The sequence below is a fragment of the Choloepus didactylus genome, chromosome 6 (genome assembly GCF_015220235.1).
Source record: "Choloepus didactylus isolate mChoDid1 chromosome 6, mChoDid1.pri, whole genome shotgun sequence".
NCBI classification, from domain to species: Eukaryota; Metazoa; Chordata; class Mammalia; order Pilosa; family Megalonychidae; genus Choloepus; species Choloepus didactylus.
The window spans coordinates 90,255,743-90,278,019 of NC_051312.1; the positions used below are offsets into that span (position 1 = coordinate 90,255,743).

The window sequence follows — 22,277 nt, forward strand, 5'->3', positions numbered from 1 at the left end:
ACATTGGATCAGATCTCAGTTCAGTTCTTTAACCTTTAGGCACATGCTACTTTCAGTTTACCTCGTGCTTGTGTGTTTTGGGGCTTAGCCAGAAACTTAGTTTGAGTGTAAAGATAGAATTTGGGGTACCTGTTTTCTGGCTTCTGCCTTTAAGGTGGCTTTGGTTTTCTGACCTCTTTTCCCTAGTTCCTCAGGCCAGAAAGACTGTCAGCTTTCTGTTGGAGTCTTAGCTTCTCTTGTGCCTCTTCCACTTGTATAACTTGCAGCCATTCTCAGGTAAAAGTCACAGAAAATGGGAATTCACTCTTTGTGCTGGTTGCTTTCACCACATTCTGACTCACTTCCTAAACCTTCCTGCCATTGATCAATCTTCAGTACCCTCAAGTACTGAAGCTTTTGTATTCCGTCCAGTCTACAGCTATTATTAATGGGAGGATCAGTTTGTTAGGTATTCTCCTCTACTAGAAGCAGAATTCCTGTACATTTTTCAGTATATATTTTTTGCTTTATATGCCTCACTAGACCTGGGTTCTAGGTCTAGTGTTACTACTAAGGCTATGAAATTAATGGATTTTATGAAATGTTTTATAAGGAAATCTTTTCCTTTTCTTAGTGGTTGTCTAGGTTTTAGGCACAATAAAAACAACCTATAAATGACATTTAATACGAAATTTGTTAACTGTTAAGAAAACTGTCATCATTCTAAAAATTTTTCAGATCTGTGGAAAACTATAATAGATGAACCCTAAGCCAGTAATTCTCAAATGTTTTGGTCTCAAGACTCCTTTATACTCTTAAAAACCATGAGGACCTCAAAGAGTTTAGGTATATCTATTGATATTTATTGCATTAAACATTAAATTTGTACAATTTAACAAATGTTTATTTATTAATTCAAAGATGCCAATAATAAATCTATTATATGTTAATATAAAGATCATTTTTTGTGAAAAGTATTTTTTTCAAAGCAGGAATTTTCAGTTAGAGTTGCAGTATTTTAATTTTTTTGTGACCTTAACTTCTACTAATAAAAGGCTGCAGTTTTCTTACATCTACTTATGCAGTCAGTGTGTTGGAATATCACATAACTTGTAGGCTCAAAACACTTCACCTTATTCTTGTGAGAAAAATGTGTGGGAAATAACAGCTTATTATTATTATTATGAAAATATTTTTGATCTCACTTACTTTGGAAAGGTCTTTGGAACCCTCATGGTTCCCTGAACCGTGCTTTGAGAACTTTTGCCTTAGGCTTTTGCTCTGATGTGATATGTGACAAGAAAATTGTTTCCTTCAATATGTCTTTCATTTAAAGAGTAGTGTGTCGTACTGAAATGAATCTTTAACATTGCTCAAGACTATGTTTGTAAAGATCCATAAATGGGAATGTGTGTGCTTGTACATAGGACATATATATCTGTGGTATTTGTCTAAGATACAGTGTTGTAAAAGTGATGCTTATGTGACATTAACTACACTTGGAGGAAACAAATAAATAGAACACAGAAACCCATTAGAATATACTTATGAAAGATTAAGATCTTTGAGCACTATCTTTGATGAATTAGAAAGGAGGCAGAACCAGATCCCACTTGCTCAGGGTTTGTTTGCTTTGAAATTAGAGGCAACAATCCTGGTTTTGAATGATTTGATGTTTCTGTAAATGAACCAGTTTCCGCATACAGACTGTAAAACAAACAGACAATCTCCATGACGTCCTGTTTTAGCTTAGTATTTAAATCAACTCATAACCTTAGTGCTTTCAATCTAGAAAACATTTCCCAATTTGATTTTGTACCCTAGAATAGAGCAGGCTAATCCCCTAGCTAGACATAGAGCAGGTTAACCCCCTAGCCAGATATATTACTATGTTCCCTAAAGAGTTGATTTTCTTTTTCTCTATTTTCTTTCTCTGCCCAGGTAGAGTTCAGTTTACTTATTTTGGGGAAAAATTCAATTAAGGAAATTGAACACCTTGTTCTTTGTGGCAAAAGATTGCTTCTTAAGAATTTACATATTTTTTCCTCAGTGATATAAGAATATCCTAGGTTTCTGCTTACATAACAGAATTGCTAAAGAAATCCAAATATTTATTGGTTCATCTTCCTTTCTCAATAAGCAACCACATTCACTTTCGTCCTTTGTTTTTAGAATGGGTTGGCAGTGCAGAAAGGCTGTTGCCCCACTGCAACCAAACTCATAGAAAGCAAGGGCCATTTCCTCATCATTAGGAGCATGTAATAGGTCCTCCATAAATATTTGCTTTGTTGAAAAGAAATACTTAGAAATATTCTTTGTAAAGGCACATTCCATAGACTTTTCCTAACCAAATATAATGATGATGATTGGAAATCAGCTTTTCTGCTTGTTTTCTCCGCTTGAATGTCTTTAATGGATGAGCCTGCCATCGGTTTAGAATCAGTATTTCAGGGTTGAGAAAAAAAGAATTTTGGGTGAGAAATGATAGCTGTAAAGTACTTTCTATGTAACTGTCAAGAATTATTACCCGTGCTTATTGCATCAATAAGGCCATACCAATACTTATCTCACTGATTTCTGTGCTTCCTCCTTGTCTATGAAGCAAGTAGAAATGCTGAGTTTTTCCTTTTGAAGTTTTCCACCCATTTATCCCAGGGCTTGGAAATTACTGAATTTATTTAATTAACGGATTTTTTTTTTTTTCAATTTTAATTTAGTATGATATACTTTAGGTAGGAGACAGGAATTTACTAGGTATAGCCAAATTGCTGTTTGATTAAGTTTTATGTTATGGGAAGTCATGAAAGTATATTATTGGCACTATTAATAAACAAAAGAAAGAAGGGTCCATACCGTTTTGGATGTTACATGAAAGTCCTTTGGGTGATGAGGTACAAACACAGCCAGCCAGCCAGCCAGCCAGCCAAGAATGCCTGAAAGGACAAGTTTGTTAAGTCAAAAGCCTTGGAGGGGAAGAGGGGAGAATGAGAATGGAACAGGGGCCTACTGGGCTTACCTAATCTAGGCCCCTCTGAAAGTCTGTGGAAGGGGAGGTGGGGGGTGGGGGGAAGCGCTTGTGGTCCCGGGCTCTTGCTTTTATCGTGACCCAGAGTGGACGGATAGGGCTTTCCCATGGATACTTGGGATTGGAACTTTCAAACTATTTGGTGTGAAAAACAGAAGCAGCAAGGCCCATTTCATTTGGAGAAACTGAGGGTGGCTTCTTATCATCCAAGCCATTTGGAGGAACATGCTTTGCTAGTAAATTATGCCACACACAAGGGAAAGGGACCATATGGAGAAGAAGGGGCAGGGGCCATTCACAGAAACTAAAGGTTCTTATCATCCAAAGTATGTGATGGTACAGGCCGGCCCTGCTAGATACAATTAGGCTCAGGACAGGGCTAACTGAGGTGGCCCCTCAAAGGGAAACTAACAACAAAGCCAGAAAGGATAATGAGGCACCAACTATAATTAACTTTATGCCATTACTATATATTCATTGTGAGGGCAGGAATTCAGGTTGTATCTTGAGGCTAATTTTGGTCAGCTATTTGGAGAAGAAAGGAATCTGAGTAAAGATTAAATTGTGTTTTTTTTAGGCTTAAGTAGGAAATATTTATATTTTGAAAGAGAAGTTTCAAAACTTAGTTAACTATTTCTATCTGGTAGAATGTGTCAGAATTTTTTTTTAAATTATGTGTTTTAAATGGACATTTAGTAAAAGTTACTTTTTTTTGGTGTACAGTTCTATGAATTTTAACATATGCAGAGATTCATGTAAGTACCACCATAATCAGGATACTGAACTGTTCCATCCCCCTGAAAAACACCCTTATGCTCTCGATTGGTAGTCACGTCTTCCCCACCCCCACCCCCAACACTTGGCAGCTACTGATATGATCTCTCCCATTATAGTTTTGTCTAATGGAGTATGATGTTTAGTTTCCACAAATTTGTGAATTTTCTATTTCTCCCTCTGTTGTTGATTTCTAGCTTTATTCCGTTGTGGTCAGAGAATACACATTGCATGATTTCAATATTTTTTAATATATTGAGACATGTTTTGCGACCTAACATATGGTCTATCCAGGATAGTTATCCATGTGCACTCAAGAAGAATGTGTATTCTGTTTTTGTTGAGTAAAGTGTTCCATATATGTCTGTTCGGTCTAGTTGGTTTAGAGTATCATTTAAGTCTTGTATTTCCTATTGATCTTCCTTTAGATGTTCTATCCATTAATGAAAATGATGTGTTAAAGTCTCCTACTCTTAATGTAGAACCATCAGTTTCTTCAAATCTGTCACTATTTGCTTCATATATTTTGGGGCTCTGCTATTACATGCATATGTATTTACATCTTCCTGTTGAATTGTCCCCTTTATCAGTGTATAATGACCATCTTTGTCCCTCATAAATGTTTTTGACTTAAAGTCTGTTTTATCCTTTAGTAGTATAACCACCCCAACCTTCTTTTGTTTTCTACTTGCATGGCATATTTTTTTCGATCCTTTCACCCATCACCTATTTGTGTCTTTGAATTTAAAGTGAGTTCTTATGGACACTATACAGTATTGTCATACTTTTTTATCCATTCTGACAATCTCTGCCTTTTGACTGGAGAGTTTAATCCATTTACATTTAAAGTCACTACTGATAATACAGGACTTTCTTCTGCCATTTTGCTATGTAGCCTTTTAAGTTTTATACTGTTTTTGTCCCTCACTTCTGTTAAAGCCTACTTTTACATTTATTTGCTTTTTTGTATTGTACCAATTCAAGTGCCTTCTCAATTCTCTTTGGATATATGTTTCATATGTTTTGTTTGTGGTTACTGTGGGGCTAAAATTTAGCATCCTAAATATGTAACAGTCGTAACTGGTTTGATACCAACTGAACTTCAATAGCATGCATGTATACTTTTCCTATTCCCCTCTCTCCCTCCACCTTTTTTTTTTTTTTTGTAGTTGTTATGACTTACATCTTTGTATATTATATGTCCAAAAATGAAGATTTATTGTTACTTCTTATGCATTTGCCTTTTAGCACTTGTAGGAAGTAAGAATTGGAGTTATACAGCAAACAATACACTTGCAGTAATACTGGAATTTATAATTATCCAAATGGTCACCTTTACCACAGGTCTTTATATTTATTTATTTGTGCCACTTTGAACCACTGTCTAGTGTCCTTTCTGTCTGAAGATCTCCCTTTAGCATTGCTAGTAGAGCAGGTTTAGTGGTGATAAACTCCCTCAGCCTTTGTATATCTGAGAATGTGCTTAATCTCTCCCTCATTTTTGAAAGAAAGTCTTGGCTGGATATAAAATTCTTGGCTGTCCTTTTTTTTTTTTTTTTTTTTTTTTTTTCCAGCACTTTAAGTATTTCAACCTACTGCCTTCTTGTCTCCATGGTTTCCAGTGGGAAATCAGCACTTATTCTAATTGGGACTCACTTGCGCACAACACATTGCTATTTTCACTTTGTATAATTCTTTTTTTCTTTTTTCTATTCAGCCCGACTAATTTCAAGTTTCTTGTCTTCAAGTACACTGATTCTTTCTTCTTCCAAGACCAGTCTGCTCTTGAAACCATCCTGGGCATTTTTCATATCAGTTATTGTGGTCTTCAACTCCAGTAGTTCTATTTGGTTCCTTTTTAACATTTCTGTCTCTTTATGAAGACCTTAATATTGCTCATTGACTGTTTTCCTGATATCTTTTAGTGTTTTCTCTGAATTTTAATTCACCTCCTTGAGTATTTTTTAATTCAATTTTAATTGAGATATATTCACATACTATACAACCATCTACGGTGTACAATCAGTTCACAGTACCATTATATAGTTGTGCATTCATCATCACAATCAATTTTGAACATTTTCATTATCACACTCAAGAAAGAATAAGAATAAAAGTTAAAGTAAAAAGAACACCCAAAATACCCCATCCCTCCATATTATTCATTTGCTCTTTGTTCTCATTTTTCTATTCATCTGTCCATACACTGTATAAAGGGAGTAGGAGCCACAAAGTTTTCACAATCACACAATCACACAATCACACACTGTAAGCTATGTAGCTATAGAATTGTCTTCAAGAATCAAGGCTACTGGGTTGTAGTTTAGCCATTTCAGGTATTTCCTTGTAGCTATTCCAATACACTAAAAACTAAAAAGGGATATCTATATAATGCATAAGAATAACCTCCAGAATGACCTCTCAATTCTGAGATCTCTCAGCCACTGAAATTTAATTTTGTTTCATTTCTCTTCCCCCTTTTGGTCAAGAAGGCTTTCTCAATCCTATGATGCCAGGGCCGAACTCATCGCTATGAGTCATGTGCCACGTTGCCAGGGAGATTTACACCCCTGGGAGTCATGTCCCATATAGGGAAAGGGCAGTGAGTTTACCTGCTGAGTTGGAGAGCTGGCTTAAAGAGAGAGGCCACATCTGAGCAACAAAAGAGTTTCTCTGGCGGTAACTCTCACGAACAATTGTAAGTAGGCTTAGCCTCTCCTTTGCAGTAACAAACTTCATAAGGGCACACCCCAAGATTGAGGGCTCAGCCTTCTAAATTTGCAGCCCCCATGCTTGTGTGAATATCATTAATTCACCAGGTGGGGAAACTTAATATTTCCACATGTCCCCCCAGTCCCTTAAGGGGGCTTTGCAAATACATTTTTATTCTCTGCCCAAATTACTCTGGGATGTATTGGGGCTTCACACTAACCTATACAAACCAACCAGATTTTACTCCCTATTCAACTTTTCATGTAATTATGTTGTTTGAATAAACTGACCATACCAGTTAAATTTTATAGTGTTACAAAAAATATAGATTTTGCACCTAATAAACATCTCTTCCTGTAGTCTCATATAGAAGTTGAAGTTTTAAAACACCATCAATATTGTCCTTTACCCTTTAGCCTGATTTTCCTTAGTTCTAACCAAGTTCTGGTCATTCATATCTCTAATTGAAGTCTGATCTCTTTTTCAGACTCTTTAACATTTCCTTTATGGGGTAATGCTGACATTCATAGCTGCCAGGCTCTGGCTCTCAGTCTCAGGTGTCACACAGATACCCAGAGTTCAAGGGACCAACCGGGTTATACACAAAGAACTCAGAATTTAGAAATAGCCATCACAACTCAGGAATAGATGTAATTGCTGTAAGAACTTGCAGTTTAGGAACCTTTACAATAAGCCTTCCCCTGATAACCTGTGCTCTCAGACTCAATTCTCAGTATTTGCACATTGTAATTAATCCATATTAGTGAGGCATTATAATGACTTTCTTTTCATTTCTGGTTTATTTCACTCAATATACTGTCCTCAGTGTCCCTTCACCTCACAACTTCATTCCTTTTTGTACAGCTCAATATTCCATTGTACGTATACACCACAGTTCGCCATTCCATTCATCAGTTGATGTACCCTTAGGACACCTCCATCCACTGCAAATCGTGAATACTGCCACCATAAACCCCACTGTGCAAATGTCCATTTGTGTCCCTTTTCGGTTCACCCAAGTACATGCCCAGTAACCGAGTTGCAGGACCATATGGCAATCCCATGCTTAGCTTCCTGTGGAACCACCACACGGCCCTCCAGATGAACTGCACCATTCTACTTCCTGACCAGTGGTGATTAGGTACATCCCTTTCTCTGCATTTTTCCAGCACTTGGGTCCCTCTGTTTATTTTTTGACAGTTTTATTCACACACCATACATTCCATCCTAAGTAACAATCAATGGTTCCCTGTATAATCACATAATTATGCATTCACCATAACTATCTATATAGGGGCATTTCCATTTCTTCCACAAAGAAAGAGGAAGAGGTGAAAAAAGTAAAAAGAAATAAGAAAATGAAAGGAAAAAATTGAAACGACACCACCAACGCCAAGAATCCCATTCCCCTCCCTTATATCCCCCTCTTATAGGCATTTAGCTTTGGTATATTGACCACTTAACGTTTTACTAAGTTATACCATCCCAGTCTTTATCTTCTATCTTTCCTTCTGGTGTCCTACATGCCCCTAACCTTCCTCTTTCAACCATACTCATAGTCATCTTTGTTCAGTATACTTAGATTATTGTGCCACCATGACCCAATATTGTGCTCCAAACCTCTCTCTCCTGTCTTTTCCTATCTGTCTGTAGTGCTCGCTTTAGTATTTCCTGTAGAGTGGGAATCTTGTTCGCAAACTGTCTCAGTGTCTTTTTGTCTGAGAATATTGTAAACTCTCCCTCATTTTTGAAGGACAGTTTTGCCAGATATAGAATTCTTGGTTGGCAGTTTTCTCTTTCAGTATCTTAAATATACCATACCACTGCCTTCTTGCCTCCATGGTTTCTACTGAGAAGTCCACACAGTCCTATTGAACTTCCTTTGTATGTGACGTATCACTTTTCTCTTGTTGCTTTAAGAATTCTCTCTTTGTCTTTTATGTTTGATAATCTGATTATTAAGTTTCTTGGCACGGGTCTATTCCGCTCTATTCTGTTTTGGGTATGCTAAGCTTCTTGGATCTGTAATTGTATGGCTTTCGTAAGAGATGGGAAATTTTCAGTGATTATGTTCTCCATTATTCTTTCTGCCCCTTTTCCCTTCTTTTCTCCTTCTGGGATACCCATGACACTTACATTCATGTGCTTCATGTTGTCATTTAATTCCCTGAGCTGCTACTCATATTTTTACATTCTTTATCCTATCTGTTCTTTGTAAGATTTCAGATGTCTTGTGCTCCAGCTCAAGAATCTTTTCTTCTGCTTCTTCAAATCTGCTGTTGTATGTCTCCATTGTATTTTTCATCTCTTGTATTGTGCCTTTCATTCACATAAATTCTGCCAACCGTTTTTTCAAACTTTCAAGTTCTTCCTTATGTACACCCAATGTCTTCTTTATATCCTTCATCTCTTTTGCCATATCTTCCCTCAATTCATTGGTTTGATTTTTTAACTGATTTAGGAGTTTTGTTTGATTACTAATTAGTTGTTTCTATTTCCTGTATTTCAGTTGAAGTCTAAGTTTGTCCCTTTGTCTGGGCCATATCTTCATTTTTCCTAGTGTGATTTGTAATTTTTTGTCACATAGGCATCTACCCCACTCAGATTTTCCAGACCAGATGGGCCTGGGTCTCAGGAAAAGACTGTATTTAGTATCAGGTTTTTCTGAGGCCGAGACCCAACAGATTGTCAGACTTTCCTGTGAGGCATCTAGACTCTGCTTTACCTATCCTGCCTAACAGGTGGTATTTGTCAGCCTGCAGCTCCCCACTGGTGTAAAACAGTGTGGTCCCTTTAATTCTCAGGTGACCCTGTCCTGGCCAGGGGTCAAGGGTGTCAAAAGCCAAGCTTAAATTATTTCTGTTTTGTTTTTGTTTTTGTTTTGCATCTCCCAGGCCCTGGAGTCTGAATTCTCTGAGGGAGGTCAGCCACTTGAGCTGGGTTCAGCCCCCTTTTCTTACAGAAGATACACCCTTTAGGGAGTTGAAATCTTGTACACTTGAATTCCTCCTTTGTCGCTCTGACTCTGTTAACTCCACCCTTGCCTGGGTCAGGGCTGACAACTGAAAATACTTGAGGCTTTCTCTAATGAGCTACTTAGAATGAGAGAGAAAAAAAAAAAAGGAAAAAGAGAGAAAGTCCCTTTTCAGAGCCAGTCCCCAACCCCCCAGTTTTGCCAGCTGACCCGGTTTGGTAACTGTGCCCCTTTTCTTGGGACACGGCTGTTTTCCAGTATTCTGTGCTCAGCCATCTCCAGTAGTCTCTTTTTATTTATTTATGATTTTTTTTTACCCCCATCAGCCCTGCGTCTTCTCTGCTGGGCAGACCCTCAGTTTCCTTTCCTGCTTGCTCTGGGTTTACCTGTGCTTATAGCTTGTATTCAGTAGTCCAAATTTGTTAATTAAAACCACAGTTGGAGCTTGATTGAGTTACTTTCCCTTGTTCCAGGTAACCTGTTTCTTTTTTCCACAGGTTAGTGTTTCACCTCAGCCTGCTGTGCCAGTGGGGTAGGTGCTCCAGGTCCGCAGTTTGGGGAGGTTTACTTGTAGTTCTGTGCTGTGATCTCAGCTGTTCCACGCATTCTAGGCTGGTGAACGATGTGTGTCCAGTCACAGATGTCTCCAGTAGTTTGTTCCAGATTATTTACTAGTTGTTCCTGGCTATTTACTAGTTGCTCTGTAGGACTAACTAAATTCCACACCTCTCTATGCCACTACTAGTTGCTCTAGAGGACTAACTAAATTCTACATCTCTCTATGCTGCCATCTTGCCCTGCCTCCTCCTTAAGTACCTTTAAGATCATTTTGTTTAGAGGCTTTGTTAGGTATGTCCACATTCGCGACTTCTTTGGTAGTGTTTACTTGTTTTTTTTCCTCTTCCTTTGGATGGGGCATCATTCTGTTTCTTTGTCTTACAGTCTTTCTGTTACATACTGTACTTTGTAATATTTTCAGATCTTAAATCTGGGATTCCCTAAAATGTCTGTTTCTTGATTTTGTAAGCAGCTGATGATAATTCAGAGACCTTCTTATTTTTCTGTCCTTTCAGAAGGTGTGCCCAAGGCAAATGCAATGTTCAGGGTTTTCCCTGTCTTTCTGGGCCTGTGTCTTGTCCTGGGCTTTTGCATGTTAGATGTTTTGGAGTTCTCCTGTTCACAGGATCTAGGTTGTCTCTTCTATTTCCCAGGAGAAAGCTCTCCCTCTCCTGAGTATTTGGATCCAGCAGGCCTTTGCCCCAGACTGTCTGCCTCTATAGTTTCTTACACTGCTTTTGTTGTCTTAAGCTGCTTTTGCCTGTAGGACAAATTCTGGAAGGAGGCACAGGCTGGAGGATGCTTTCAGTCTTTCCCAGCTAAAACAGGGCCAGGAACCCTTGAAGAAGGTGCATACTGCCTCCAAAGTGCCCCTGGAAAGGGATCAAAAAGGGTATCAAGAGCTTCTCTTGACGGCTTTCCATAGCTGAGCATTCCTGGCCTGCCCAGGAAGTGCAGCCCTTCAACTAAGTGTCTCCCCAGCCCTGAGGAAGCATTTGGTCTTTATGTCTCTACCCCAGCTGCCAGCCACCCCTGTCCAGGAAAGGATGAAACAATGGCCTTTGTCTGGGCAAGTTGAAACAATGGCTGCCTGTGCCTTTGCCTGGCCAGAGTAAAACAATTGCTGCTGCCGCCTTTGTTCTGCATAGGTTGAAACAATAGCTGTCCTCAAAGCCTGTCTCCCAGCAATCTGAAGTTGCTAATCAAACCCTTGATCAGTGATCACCTGTGCCCATCCCTGTTCTTGCGGAATAGGATTTTTATGTCCCTTTTTGTCACCAGGTATCTAGCTAGGGCTGGATCCCTCTGGCCTGCCGTGATGGTGGGGGATGGGTGCCTGTAGAAGAGAGCAATTTATTGTTCTTTACCATACCTTATCAGCCTCTTCCTCCCATTCTTCCTTGCATGCTGTATGGTGTTCTTCTGGCCTCCAGAGTTCCAAAATAGTTGTTTCAGACAGTTCCTGCCTATTTAGTAGTTGTTTTGGTGAAAGGACTGAGTCCTGGAGCTCCCTTCTCTGCCATCTTCCCACAGTCCTCTCTTCTTTTTCCCAATCTTAAGGAGAAAATATGCAGTCTTTCACCTTTATGATATGATGTTAGCTCTAAGTTTTTTTTTTTTTTTTAGATATTCCTTACAAGTTGAGAAAGTTTACCTCTTTTCCTATTTTTCTGAGAGTCTATCATGTGTGTTGAAGTTTTCAAATGCTTTTTGTTTATTGATTAATACACCTACATGATTTTTTGTCTTCAACCTATTAATACGGTGGATTACATTGCTGTATTTTCAAATATTAAGCCAGCCTTTCATCCCTGGAATAAACCAGAGGGCTTATAAACTTGGTCATGTTGTAAAATTATTTTTATATATTGCCAAGTTCTATTTGCTTAAATTTTGTTAAGGATTTTTGCATCTATATTCACAAGGGATATTGGCCTAGAGTTTTCTTTTTTTGGTACTGTCTTTCTGGTGTTGGTAGCAGGGTAATACTAGCTTCCTAAAATGAATTGGGAAGTTGTTTTTAGTTTCCCAGCTGCTAAAACAAATACCATATGATTGGTTGGCTTAACAACAGCAATTTATTGACTCATGGTTTCAGAGGCTGGAAGACTTTCTTCCTCCTAGGGTATCTTCCAGCTGTCTGGCAATCTTTGGAGTTCCTTAGCTTTTCCCTCACATGACAGTATACATGGTGGCATCTTCTCCTTTCTCTTCTGGGTTCTGTTGACTTCCAGTTTTTGACTGCTCGCTGTGGCTTCTCTGTCTCCATGTCCAGTTTCCTTTGTTTATAATTACTTCAGCCATATTGGATTAAGGCCCACCCTCATTCAGTTTGCACATACCTTAACTAATAACATCGTCAATGTTTCTATTTACACATGGGTCAACACCCACAGTATCATGGTTTGGGGCATATATAGGCCTTTTGTAGGGGACAAGATTCAGTCCCCAACCAAAGTGTTCCCTCCTCTTCTGTTTTCTGGGAGAGATTGTGTAGAATTGGTGTTATATTCTTCTTTTCAACATTTGGTATAATTGTCCAGTAAATCTGTGTGGGCTTGGAGATTTCTTTTTCACATGCTTTTAAATTACAGATTCACATTTCTTAATAGTTATAGGACTATTCAAATTATCTATTTCATTTTGGGTGAGTTGTAGTAGTGTGTGTTTTTCAAGGAATTGGACCATTTCATTTAAGTTGTTGAATTGATTTGTGTAGTGTTTTTGTAGTATTCCCTTATACTTTTTATTTGTGCTGGGCCTATGGTGATATCCTTTGTTCCTTCCTAGTTCTTGAAATTTGTATCTTCTGTCTCTTTTCCTTTGTCATTCTTGCTAGAAATTTGTCAATTTTAATGATCTTTTCGGAGAACCAGTTCTTTGTTTTAGTGATATTCTCTGCTTGTTAGCTATTTTCAATTTCATTGATTTTTACTGTTATTTGTTTTGTTCTGCTTGCTCTAGGTAGATTTTGCTTTTTTTCTAGGTTTGTGGGTGGGACCTTCAATTATTTATTTAAGACTTTTTCTCTTTTCCATTTAGTACTATATATTTCCCTTTTAGCACTGCTTTAGCTGTGTCCCACAAATATTGATATGTTAATGATTCGTTTTCATTCAGTTCAGTGTAGTATTTTTTATTTCACTTGAGACTTCCTTTTTAATATACATGGATTTTTTTAGAGGCATGTTATTTTGTTTCCACAGTTTGGGAGATTTTCTTAGTATCTTTTCTTGATTTCTAAATTGATTCCATTGTAAACAAACTCTATATAATTTCAGTTTTTAAAAATTTGTTGGAGATTGTTTTATGGCCTATTTTGGTATTTGTTCTGTGGGCATTTAAGAAAATATGAATTCTGCTGTTTTTGTGTTGTCGTATAAATGTTGGTTAGATCCTGTTGGTTGATGGTATTCAGTTTTTCTCTGTCCTGCTGATTTTCTGTTTATCAGTTGATGACAAAGTAGTATTGAAGTCTCCAGCTACAATTGTGGATTTTTATATTTCTCTTTCAGTTCTAACAGGTTTTAGTTCACATGTTTTGCAGCTTTGTTGTTTGATATATGTACATTTTAATTGGTGCATTTAGACATTTACATTTAATGTAATTATTATTATGTTAGGGCTTAAGACTGTCATTTTATTTTTGTGTTCTGTTTTTTTTTTTTTTACCCTCTATTTTCTTTCTTCCGCTGTCTTGTGAGTTACTTGAACATTTTTAGAATTCCATTTTAATTTATAGTGTTTTTTGAGTGAATCTCCTTGTATAATTTTGTTAGTGTTTGCTCTAGGTATTACATTGTGTATACATAACTTATCACAGTCTACTTAGACCTGTATTTTTTCTAGTTTCAATGTGGTATAGATATCTTGCATCCTCAGCATGTTGGGTGTTCTGTTATGAGTCTCTAGAACTTATTTGATCCTTCTGTTTTAGTTGGCTTCCTCTGACACCCCTCTGGCAGGGGAAGGGAGAGGTACTATCTCATTACTGCCAGGTGGGGATAAAAGTTCAAGTTCCTCATTCAGCCTCTGTTGACACCTGAGGGGTGGTCTTTTTATTGATTATTGCTGGACAGGGGTGGTAATTCTGCCACCCCACCCCCCACCCCAGGCTCCACTATTAGGAGTGGTCCAATATTGTTCCCCACATGACCTACACTGACACTGCAAGGGACAGGGGTGGCCTTGTTAGTGCTGGGTGGTGATGCAAGTTCTTACTCTTTACTAGGCCTTGTCTGACACCATTCCTGTAGGGAGGGAAAGGAGTACCTTGTTACTTCTGGATGGTGATGGAAGTCCAGGCCCCTCATGAGGTATCCAGTGACACCATGGTGGGAGAGGGTTGCTTGGTTATTGCCCAACAAAGATGAAAGCACTAGCTCCTTGCTTCTCTGACTCCCACCCCATTGGGGGATTGGGGCACCCTGGTTCAGGCTGGTGATGGTGAAAATCTACTTTCTATTTCTATGGATTTGCCTATTCTGAACTTTAAATATATATGGAATCATATAGTATGTAACCTTTGTAACTGGCTTTTTTCACTTGGCATAATGTTTTCATGATTCAGTCATGTAGTATGTATCTACTTCATTCTTTTTTTATTGCTGGATAATATTCCACTGTATAGATATACCACATTTTATTTATCCATTCATCAGCTGATAGACATTTGTGTTGCTTCTAATTTTTGCCTACTTTGATCATTCATGTTCATGTTTTTGCATGGACATATGTTGTCATTTCTTTTTGCTATATATGTAGGAGTAGAATTGCTGGATCGTATGGGAACTCTATATTTAACTTTTTAAGGACTCCATTTCATTTTTATTAATTTTTCATCTTATTTTATTGTGGTGTCAGGGAAGGGACCCAAAATATATTGCAGTATCCTTGGGATTCTTAAAAGAACTATCCCCAAACTGAAGATTTATTTCTGCTCTTATTCTTTGTTTATTTCTGTATTCTTTTCATTAAAATGATGGCTACTGATACTAAGTTACTTAAGGAATCCATAGGTTAGATGAGTATTAAAGAGCTTTAAACCATGATTCATTTTGAAACTCTGTGAATTTGTGTTTATTCCTATTCATTACTTTTATATTTACTAATTTACCTATGATTTTATTTATTTAGAAAAAAGAGAGTGAATGCCTACAGTTAAAAATTTTGGTCCTTCGAAACGAACTGGAAAGGCAGAAGAAAGCTTTGGGACGGGAGGTGGCATTATTGCATAAGCAACAAATTACATTACAGGACAAAGGTGAGTAGAAACACCACATATATATCCCAGTCTCCACATTCAATAGTTTTCCTTTCCTTTTCTCCACAGTCTCATAAATCACCTTTGTATATAAATGCTGATATAAATTTTGAAAATTTTGGGGAGTATTACATAATTCCAGAGGGGGTACAGCTTGATAAACGCTCATGTAATCAGAATTTAATCAAGAAACAGAGCATTACTATCCCCCTGCCACCCTGGAAGACACCTCGTGGGCCCTTTTAGTCACTGTATCTCCAGGTAGACTAGCCTACTGACTTAAAAAAAAAAAAAAAAGATTGCTTTTGCCTAATTTTGCCTTTTGTAGAAATAGAATCATATAATGTGTACTTTTTTGTGTGTCTGGCTATTACTGTTCAACATTATGTTTGTGAGGTTTGTCCTTACCTTCAGTGTAGTCATATTTTGTTCATTCTTACTGCTGAATAGTATGCCATTGTATGGATATGAGTGTATTCACTCTTGCTCTTGATGGCATTTGGTAATTTCCAATTTGGGGCTGTTAATTACATATTTTTCATAAATATTCTATTACATGTTTCTCAGTGAAGATTTTTATGCATTTCTGCTGGATATAAACCTTGGAGTAAAATTATACAGTCCAAGGTTTTGAAAGTGGTTGTACCAATTTGCCTATTCTACAAACAACCACAGTGTATCAGAGCTCTTGTCGTATACCTTGTCAGCATTTGGGATTTACTGTCTTTTTAATTTTGTCCTTTCTGGTGGATATGTGGTAGCATCTTATGTGGCTTTAACTTATATTTCCCGGAAGACGAATGAAGCACCATTTCATATGTTTGTTGGTAATTGAGATATACTCTTTTGTGAAGTACCTGTTCAAGTTTTTGCCCATTTTTAAAATTAATTTGACTATTTCTTTGTCAGAGCTCTTTATGCATTGCAGATATGGGTTCTTTCTTTGAAATATGTGTTACATAGTCTCCCACTCTGTGGCTTGCTGGTCACTCTTTAATGACATCTTTTAGAAGTTCCATTTTATCAGTCTTTTTCTTTGTAATTAGTGTTTCTGGTGTATAGATTAAGAAATATTAACTTATTTTCAGTTCTTATAGTTGTCCTGTGTTTTCTTTTAAATGCTTTACTAATTTCCTTTTAACATTTATATCTATGATTCATCAGGAATTCATTTGTCTGTATACTGTAAGGTAAGAGTCGAGGTACTTTTTTGGTTATGTAGAATCCATTGATTTACTGAAAAGATTATCCTTTTTCCATTGCACTTCAGTGTCATAAGATGACCTTATATGTTACAGGACGCTTTGTTCTCTTTTTGTGCCATTATCTCACTTTCTTAATTTCTGTCATGTTATAATAGTTATTCAGCTAATTTGTTCTTCTTCAAGATCACCTTGGTTATTCTTGTCCTTTTGAATTTTAAAATCTTGTTAATTTCTAAACAGAAAGGAAAACCTTGCTTGGAGTGTTACCGGGTCACCATATGTCATCAACTATAGTTTAAAAAACAGTATTCAACAGGGTTCCTTGGGTAGACAACTGATTCCAGGGCTGGGGCTTGAAACATCTTGCTATACCAGAAACTAAGGAAGTGCTGGCATAAGTCATTATTTCTCAAGAAAAAGGGTGAGTTGGATACCTACATGGGACTTTTACTTGGAGCCAGTCTACCACTTACTTCTTCAGGCGGTACATGCCTGGGAGAGCAGAAGAGCATGGACTCAGCCCTGACTGTTGCTCACCCCATGCAGCAGTCTTGGCATCACGGGTCCTGGGAGGGTTCAGGTACCTGTGATGAGAAGACGGCAGCAGTTCTGCCTCTTCCCTACTCTTATTAGACGTGCCTCAGACTTGGTAAGGGCCATACCCCCAGAAGTTGGAGCTTTTCCAATTCAGTGTTTTTTAGTATATTTCCAGGGTTGTACAACTATCAAGACAATCTAATTTTAGAATAATTTTGCCCCCCTGAAAGAAAACTTGTACCCATTAACAGTCATTCCATATTCCTCCTCCCCCTAATCCTAAGCAACCACAAATCTCCTTTCTGTTTCTATTGATTTACCTATTATGGACATTTCATATAAATGAATATGTGATTTTCTATGACCAGCTTCTTTCATTTAGCATAGGTTCAAGGTTCATCCATGTTGTCACATGTATGTGTTGTTCGTTCCTTTTTTATTGCTAAATAAATAGTCCATTGTATGGATATACCACATTTTATTTATCTATTCATCAGCATTTGGGTTGGTTTCCACTTTGGGATTAAAATGAGTAATACTTCTGTACACATTCATTTACAAGTTTTTGCAGGGTCATATGTTTTCATTTCTCTTGGGAAATGGAATTCCTAGGTCATATGTTAACTATGTGTTTAAGTTTTTGAGTAACTGACAAACTGTTTTCTACAAAATCTACGTCATTTTACATTCCTACTAGCAACGTATGAGGTTTCCAATTCTCTTCATCCTCAGTGACACTTCTTACAATCTTTCTGATAATAGCCATTTCAGTGAGTATGAAGTGGTATCTCATTGTGGTTTTGAGTTGCATTTCCATAATAACTAATGCTGTTGAACGCCTTTTCATGTGCTTTTTAGAATTGAGTTTTGTGTATTAATTTTATATTTACACACCTTATTAATTCTAATAATTGTTAGCATATTTTAAGTTTTCTATGTATACTATTAGTTCATCTGCAAATGATGATATTTTTATTTGTTTCCTAATTTTAAATGCCTTTTATTTATTTTTCTTACCTGATTGCACTGTCTAGAACAGCCAGTACAATATTAAATACATGTGGTGACAGTGGATATCCTGGTCACATATCGAGTCTCAGGATAAAAGCTTTCAGTATTTCACCATTAAGTAAGATATTTACTGTACGTTTTTTGTAGTTCTTTTTTGGTTGTTTATCTTTTTTAAGACATTGACCCATTTTTCCATTTTTGTATTGCTATTTTTTATGGATTTGTAAGAGCTTGATATGTGAGCTTTCTTTTCTTTACCTTTATCTTTTTATAATCAGTGTTATTGAGGTATAATTTACGTGCAATCATATTCACCAATGTAAATATACAATTTGATGAGTTTAATGTATTCAGTCAGGAAACTACTACAACAATCAACAATGTAGAACATTTCATCACCTTAAAATTTCCCTCTTCCCTCTTTGTCAATTCTTTTCCCCTGTTGACCTCTGGCAATTAAGATCTGCTTTCTGACATCATTTTGCCTTTTCTAAAATTTCATATTGGTGGTATCATCCTGTATGTACTGTGCCAGTTTGAATGTATTACTTTCCCCCAAATGCCATTATCTTTGATGTAATCTTGTGTAGGCAGACCTATCAGTGTTAATTAGATTGTAATTCTTTGAGTCTTTTCATGGAAATGTGCCCCCCCAACTGTGGATGATGACTCTGATTGGATAATTTCCATGGAGGTGTTGGCCCACCCATTGAGGGTGGGTGTGAATTAAATTACTGGAGCAGTATATAAGATCAGACAGAAGGAGCAAGCTGCAACAGCCAAGAGGGACACTTTGAAGAAAGCACAGGAGCTGCAGATGAGAGATAGTTTGAAGACAGCTGTTGAAAGCAGACTCTTGCTCTGGAGAAGCTAAGAGAGAACAAATACCCCGAGTGCAACCAAGAGTGACATTTTTGAGGAACTGCAGCCTAGAGAGCAACAGCCTGGGAGAAAGCCATCTTGAAACCAGAACTTTGGAGCAGACGCCAGCCATGTGCCTTCTCAGCTAACAGAGGTTTTCCAGACACCATTGGCCATCCTCCAGTGAAGGTACCTGATTGCTGACATGTTATCTTGGACACTTTATGGCCTTAAGACTGTAACTGTGTAACCAGGATTTCCTTTCTTTTTATTGCCAAGTAGTATTCCATTATATGTATATATCATAATTTGTTTTTAATTCATGTGGTGATGAACATTTGGGTTTTTTCTAATTTGCACTATTATAGATAAAGTAGTACAAACATTTGAGTACAAGCCTTTGTATGGACATACTCTCTTGGTTAAATAGCTAGTGTTGGAATTGCTGGATGTATAGTAAGTGTGTTTAACTTTATAAGAAACTGCTGAGCTGTTTTGCCTTCCCACCTGCAATATATGATAGTTCCACATTTACTCCACATCCATATCATTTTTTATTTTAACCATTCTTGTGGGTGTGTAATGGTTTCTCATTGTGTTATTTTTAAATGCAATTTTATTGAGATATATTCACATACCATACAGTCATCTAAAGTGTACAATCAGTTGTTCACAATATCATCATAGAGTTGTGCGTTTATCACCAGTCAATTTTTGAACATTTTCATTACTCCAAAAAAATAAAAACAAAAATTGAAAAGAACACCCAAAACATCTCATACCCCTCCCCCCACCTTATTATTCATTTGCTTTTTGTCCCCATTTTTCTACTTACCTGTCCATACACTGGATAAAGGGAGTGTGGGCCAGAAGGTTGTCACAATCACACGGTAACACCATAGAAGCTACATAGTTATATGATCATCTTCAAGAATCAAGGCTACTGGGTTGCAGTTCAGCAGTTTCAGGTATTTCCCTGTTCATTGTTCCATGTAGTTATGTTGTTTGAATAAACTGACCATACAAGTTAAATTGTATAATGTTTTACACAAAATATGGGTGTAATTTTGACAGAAATGGGTCAGTGACTTGTCTGAGAGCAAATTCTCTGGCAAAAGAGAGCCTAAAGAGTTTTTATTTTTGTTTTTTTTTTTATTTTTTGATGGAAGCAAGATCTATATTCTTTAACTATTGGATTATAAGAGATAACAGTGACATTTGGTTATTAAAATTAAAGTTCCTGATTCGTTTTCTTGCTGAGCAGAGGTGTCATCTAACTTAACAGAATGGGACATTGGTATATGCCTGGATAAGTCCAAATTTTTCAGAAAGCTGTATTGGAAGATGGAATTCTAAGCACATCAGTTTACTTTCCGTCTGTCCAAGGGCTCACTGATAGGACAGTAAAGATACACAAATAAAGAATTAATCCTTCATGATGCTGAAGACAGAAGAGGGTATCATTAGAATAGCAAATATTTTGATACAGTCCTCAAAGACAGGAAGTAGATAGGTCTGTCTTAATGAATAAACTAGAATAGAGAAAAACTGCAGCCTAAAACACAATGGAAAAGGCTGCAATGGGGGTTCCTCAGAGGCCTCAAACTTGGAGAATAGAGATAAGGAGCTAACCGTATAGCTGTGATCAGGGTTACTGGGCCTAATGACCCATTCTCTTTCCTGTGTATCTGAAGTAACTCTCTCAATATTTGCTTCAACTTCTTTCTAATATATTGGATTCCTGAGCTGGTTAGATTCCATGATACAATCCTTGACGTGGTAGAAAGGTGGAACAGAACATGAAGTAACTGGACTTCCACAACTTATCCAGCAATAAAATATAAAAGACCAAGTTGAACAAACAGAAGAAATGACCCAAAAGAAACAGAAAATACAAATAACAGAGAAGAGTGTTTAAAAATTCAAATTATTATCTTTAAATTTGACTTCCATTGTCCACCTAGGATGTAGAAACCTTCAGATTCACTTCTACCCTAATACCAGGAAACTGGATAATCTACAAAATCTTAACTTTTCTTGAATCCATCAGAGAGCTAGGATCGCAGGGCAACCAGGTAGCCTGATATCTAAAGAAAGACAGACACCTCCAAGGAGAGACAGGGTGAAAGTACTGACTCACCAGTAGCAGAGCATGGGAGTAAGTTGGGTCTACCTTATAAGAAGGTAAGATAATTCAACTAAAAATTTTAACAAATGCTAATGGCTGAGAGTGGAATAGTGTGAGAGTATAGCAGAGGGGAGTTTATATTTACTTGCAGTTTCTTCATTCTCACTATCTTGGATAGTCACAAGAGAGATTGGGAGCGAGGCAGGAAATGATAGAAAACCACCTGCTGTTGGATAGGTCTGGAAGAGGGGAGTGTCTGCTGCTGCAAGAAAGGCATAAGCCTTCTTCTCCTTAAGCTGTTGGGGAAAGAGCTGTAAGTCCTTCCATCCTCAGGGCATGGGTAAAAACCCATTGTACCTTTGGAAAAAGAAAATTAAAATAAATAAATAAAAACAACCACTACCCTTTGGAATAGGACAGGAAATGTGATAGACCTCAACTATTAGAGGTCCACTTAGGGACGGGCAGGATCACTGAGAAGGCTCTACCTCTGATACCCAGGGACACAGGGCATGCCAAAGATCTAAGGCTGTACTAAGACAACAGAGAAACTCCCTGCCTCCCTCCTCAGTCAAGTAGCAAGTACAAAGAATCCTGGCACTGCAGTTCACCATGTAGGGGAGGGAGAAGTAAGAACATGATGAAAGATCTTTACTTAGGTGCAGATTCACAGGAAATACCTAAATCTAAGGATGGAACAGGAACTTTGAGAAAAACTGGCAAGCCATTCCACCCCAAGCACAAGGAAAAATTAGAAGAAAGTGAAGATTGTGGTGCACTGAATGTAACCATAGCAGCAAAAAAAAAAAAAAAAAAAAACCTGATTGAATTGCCCAAACCTCTAAACTAATAGCCTGGTAGAAGAAAAGGCATGCCCTCTTTTCTGGGCATGAATATTGATCACCTCAGTCTCTACTGTTCTGCACTTAGATGACCCAGGTTTTGGAACTACCAGAGGGGGAATTTAAAATAACTATGACTAATATGCCCCAGGCTCTTATGGAAAGGTGATAACTTGCATGAATAGATGGAAAATTTCAGCTGAGAGATGGTAACTGTAAGAAACAGTCAAATGAAGGTGCTGCAAATGAAAACACAATAACGGATTATTGCCTTCAACAGACTTATCAGTAGATTTGACACAGGTGAGAAAAGAGTCAGTGAACTTGAAGACCATAGAAATTACCCAAACTGAAGGCCAGAAAGAGAAAAAGAGTGGAGAGGAAAAACATATAAAAGAAAGAAAGAAA

The 22,277-nt window shown here is 37.4% G+C and overlaps 1 protein-coding gene across 2 annotated transcripts in view; it reads left to right on the plus strand.

The window, feature by feature from the left end:
* Positions 1 to 22,277, plus strand: part of UVRAG (UV radiation resistance associated) — a 421,213-nt gene that overhangs the window by 232,560 nt on the left and 166,376 nt on the right. For both annotated transcript variants that reach the window (XM_037840712.1, XM_037840711.1), the window contains exon 8: positions 15,159 to 15,285. In XM_037840712.1, coding sequence (XP_037696640.1) covers positions 15,159 to 15,285 — 127 coding nt within the window. The remainder of the gene's footprint in view (positions 1 to 15,158; positions 15,286 to 22,277) is intronic.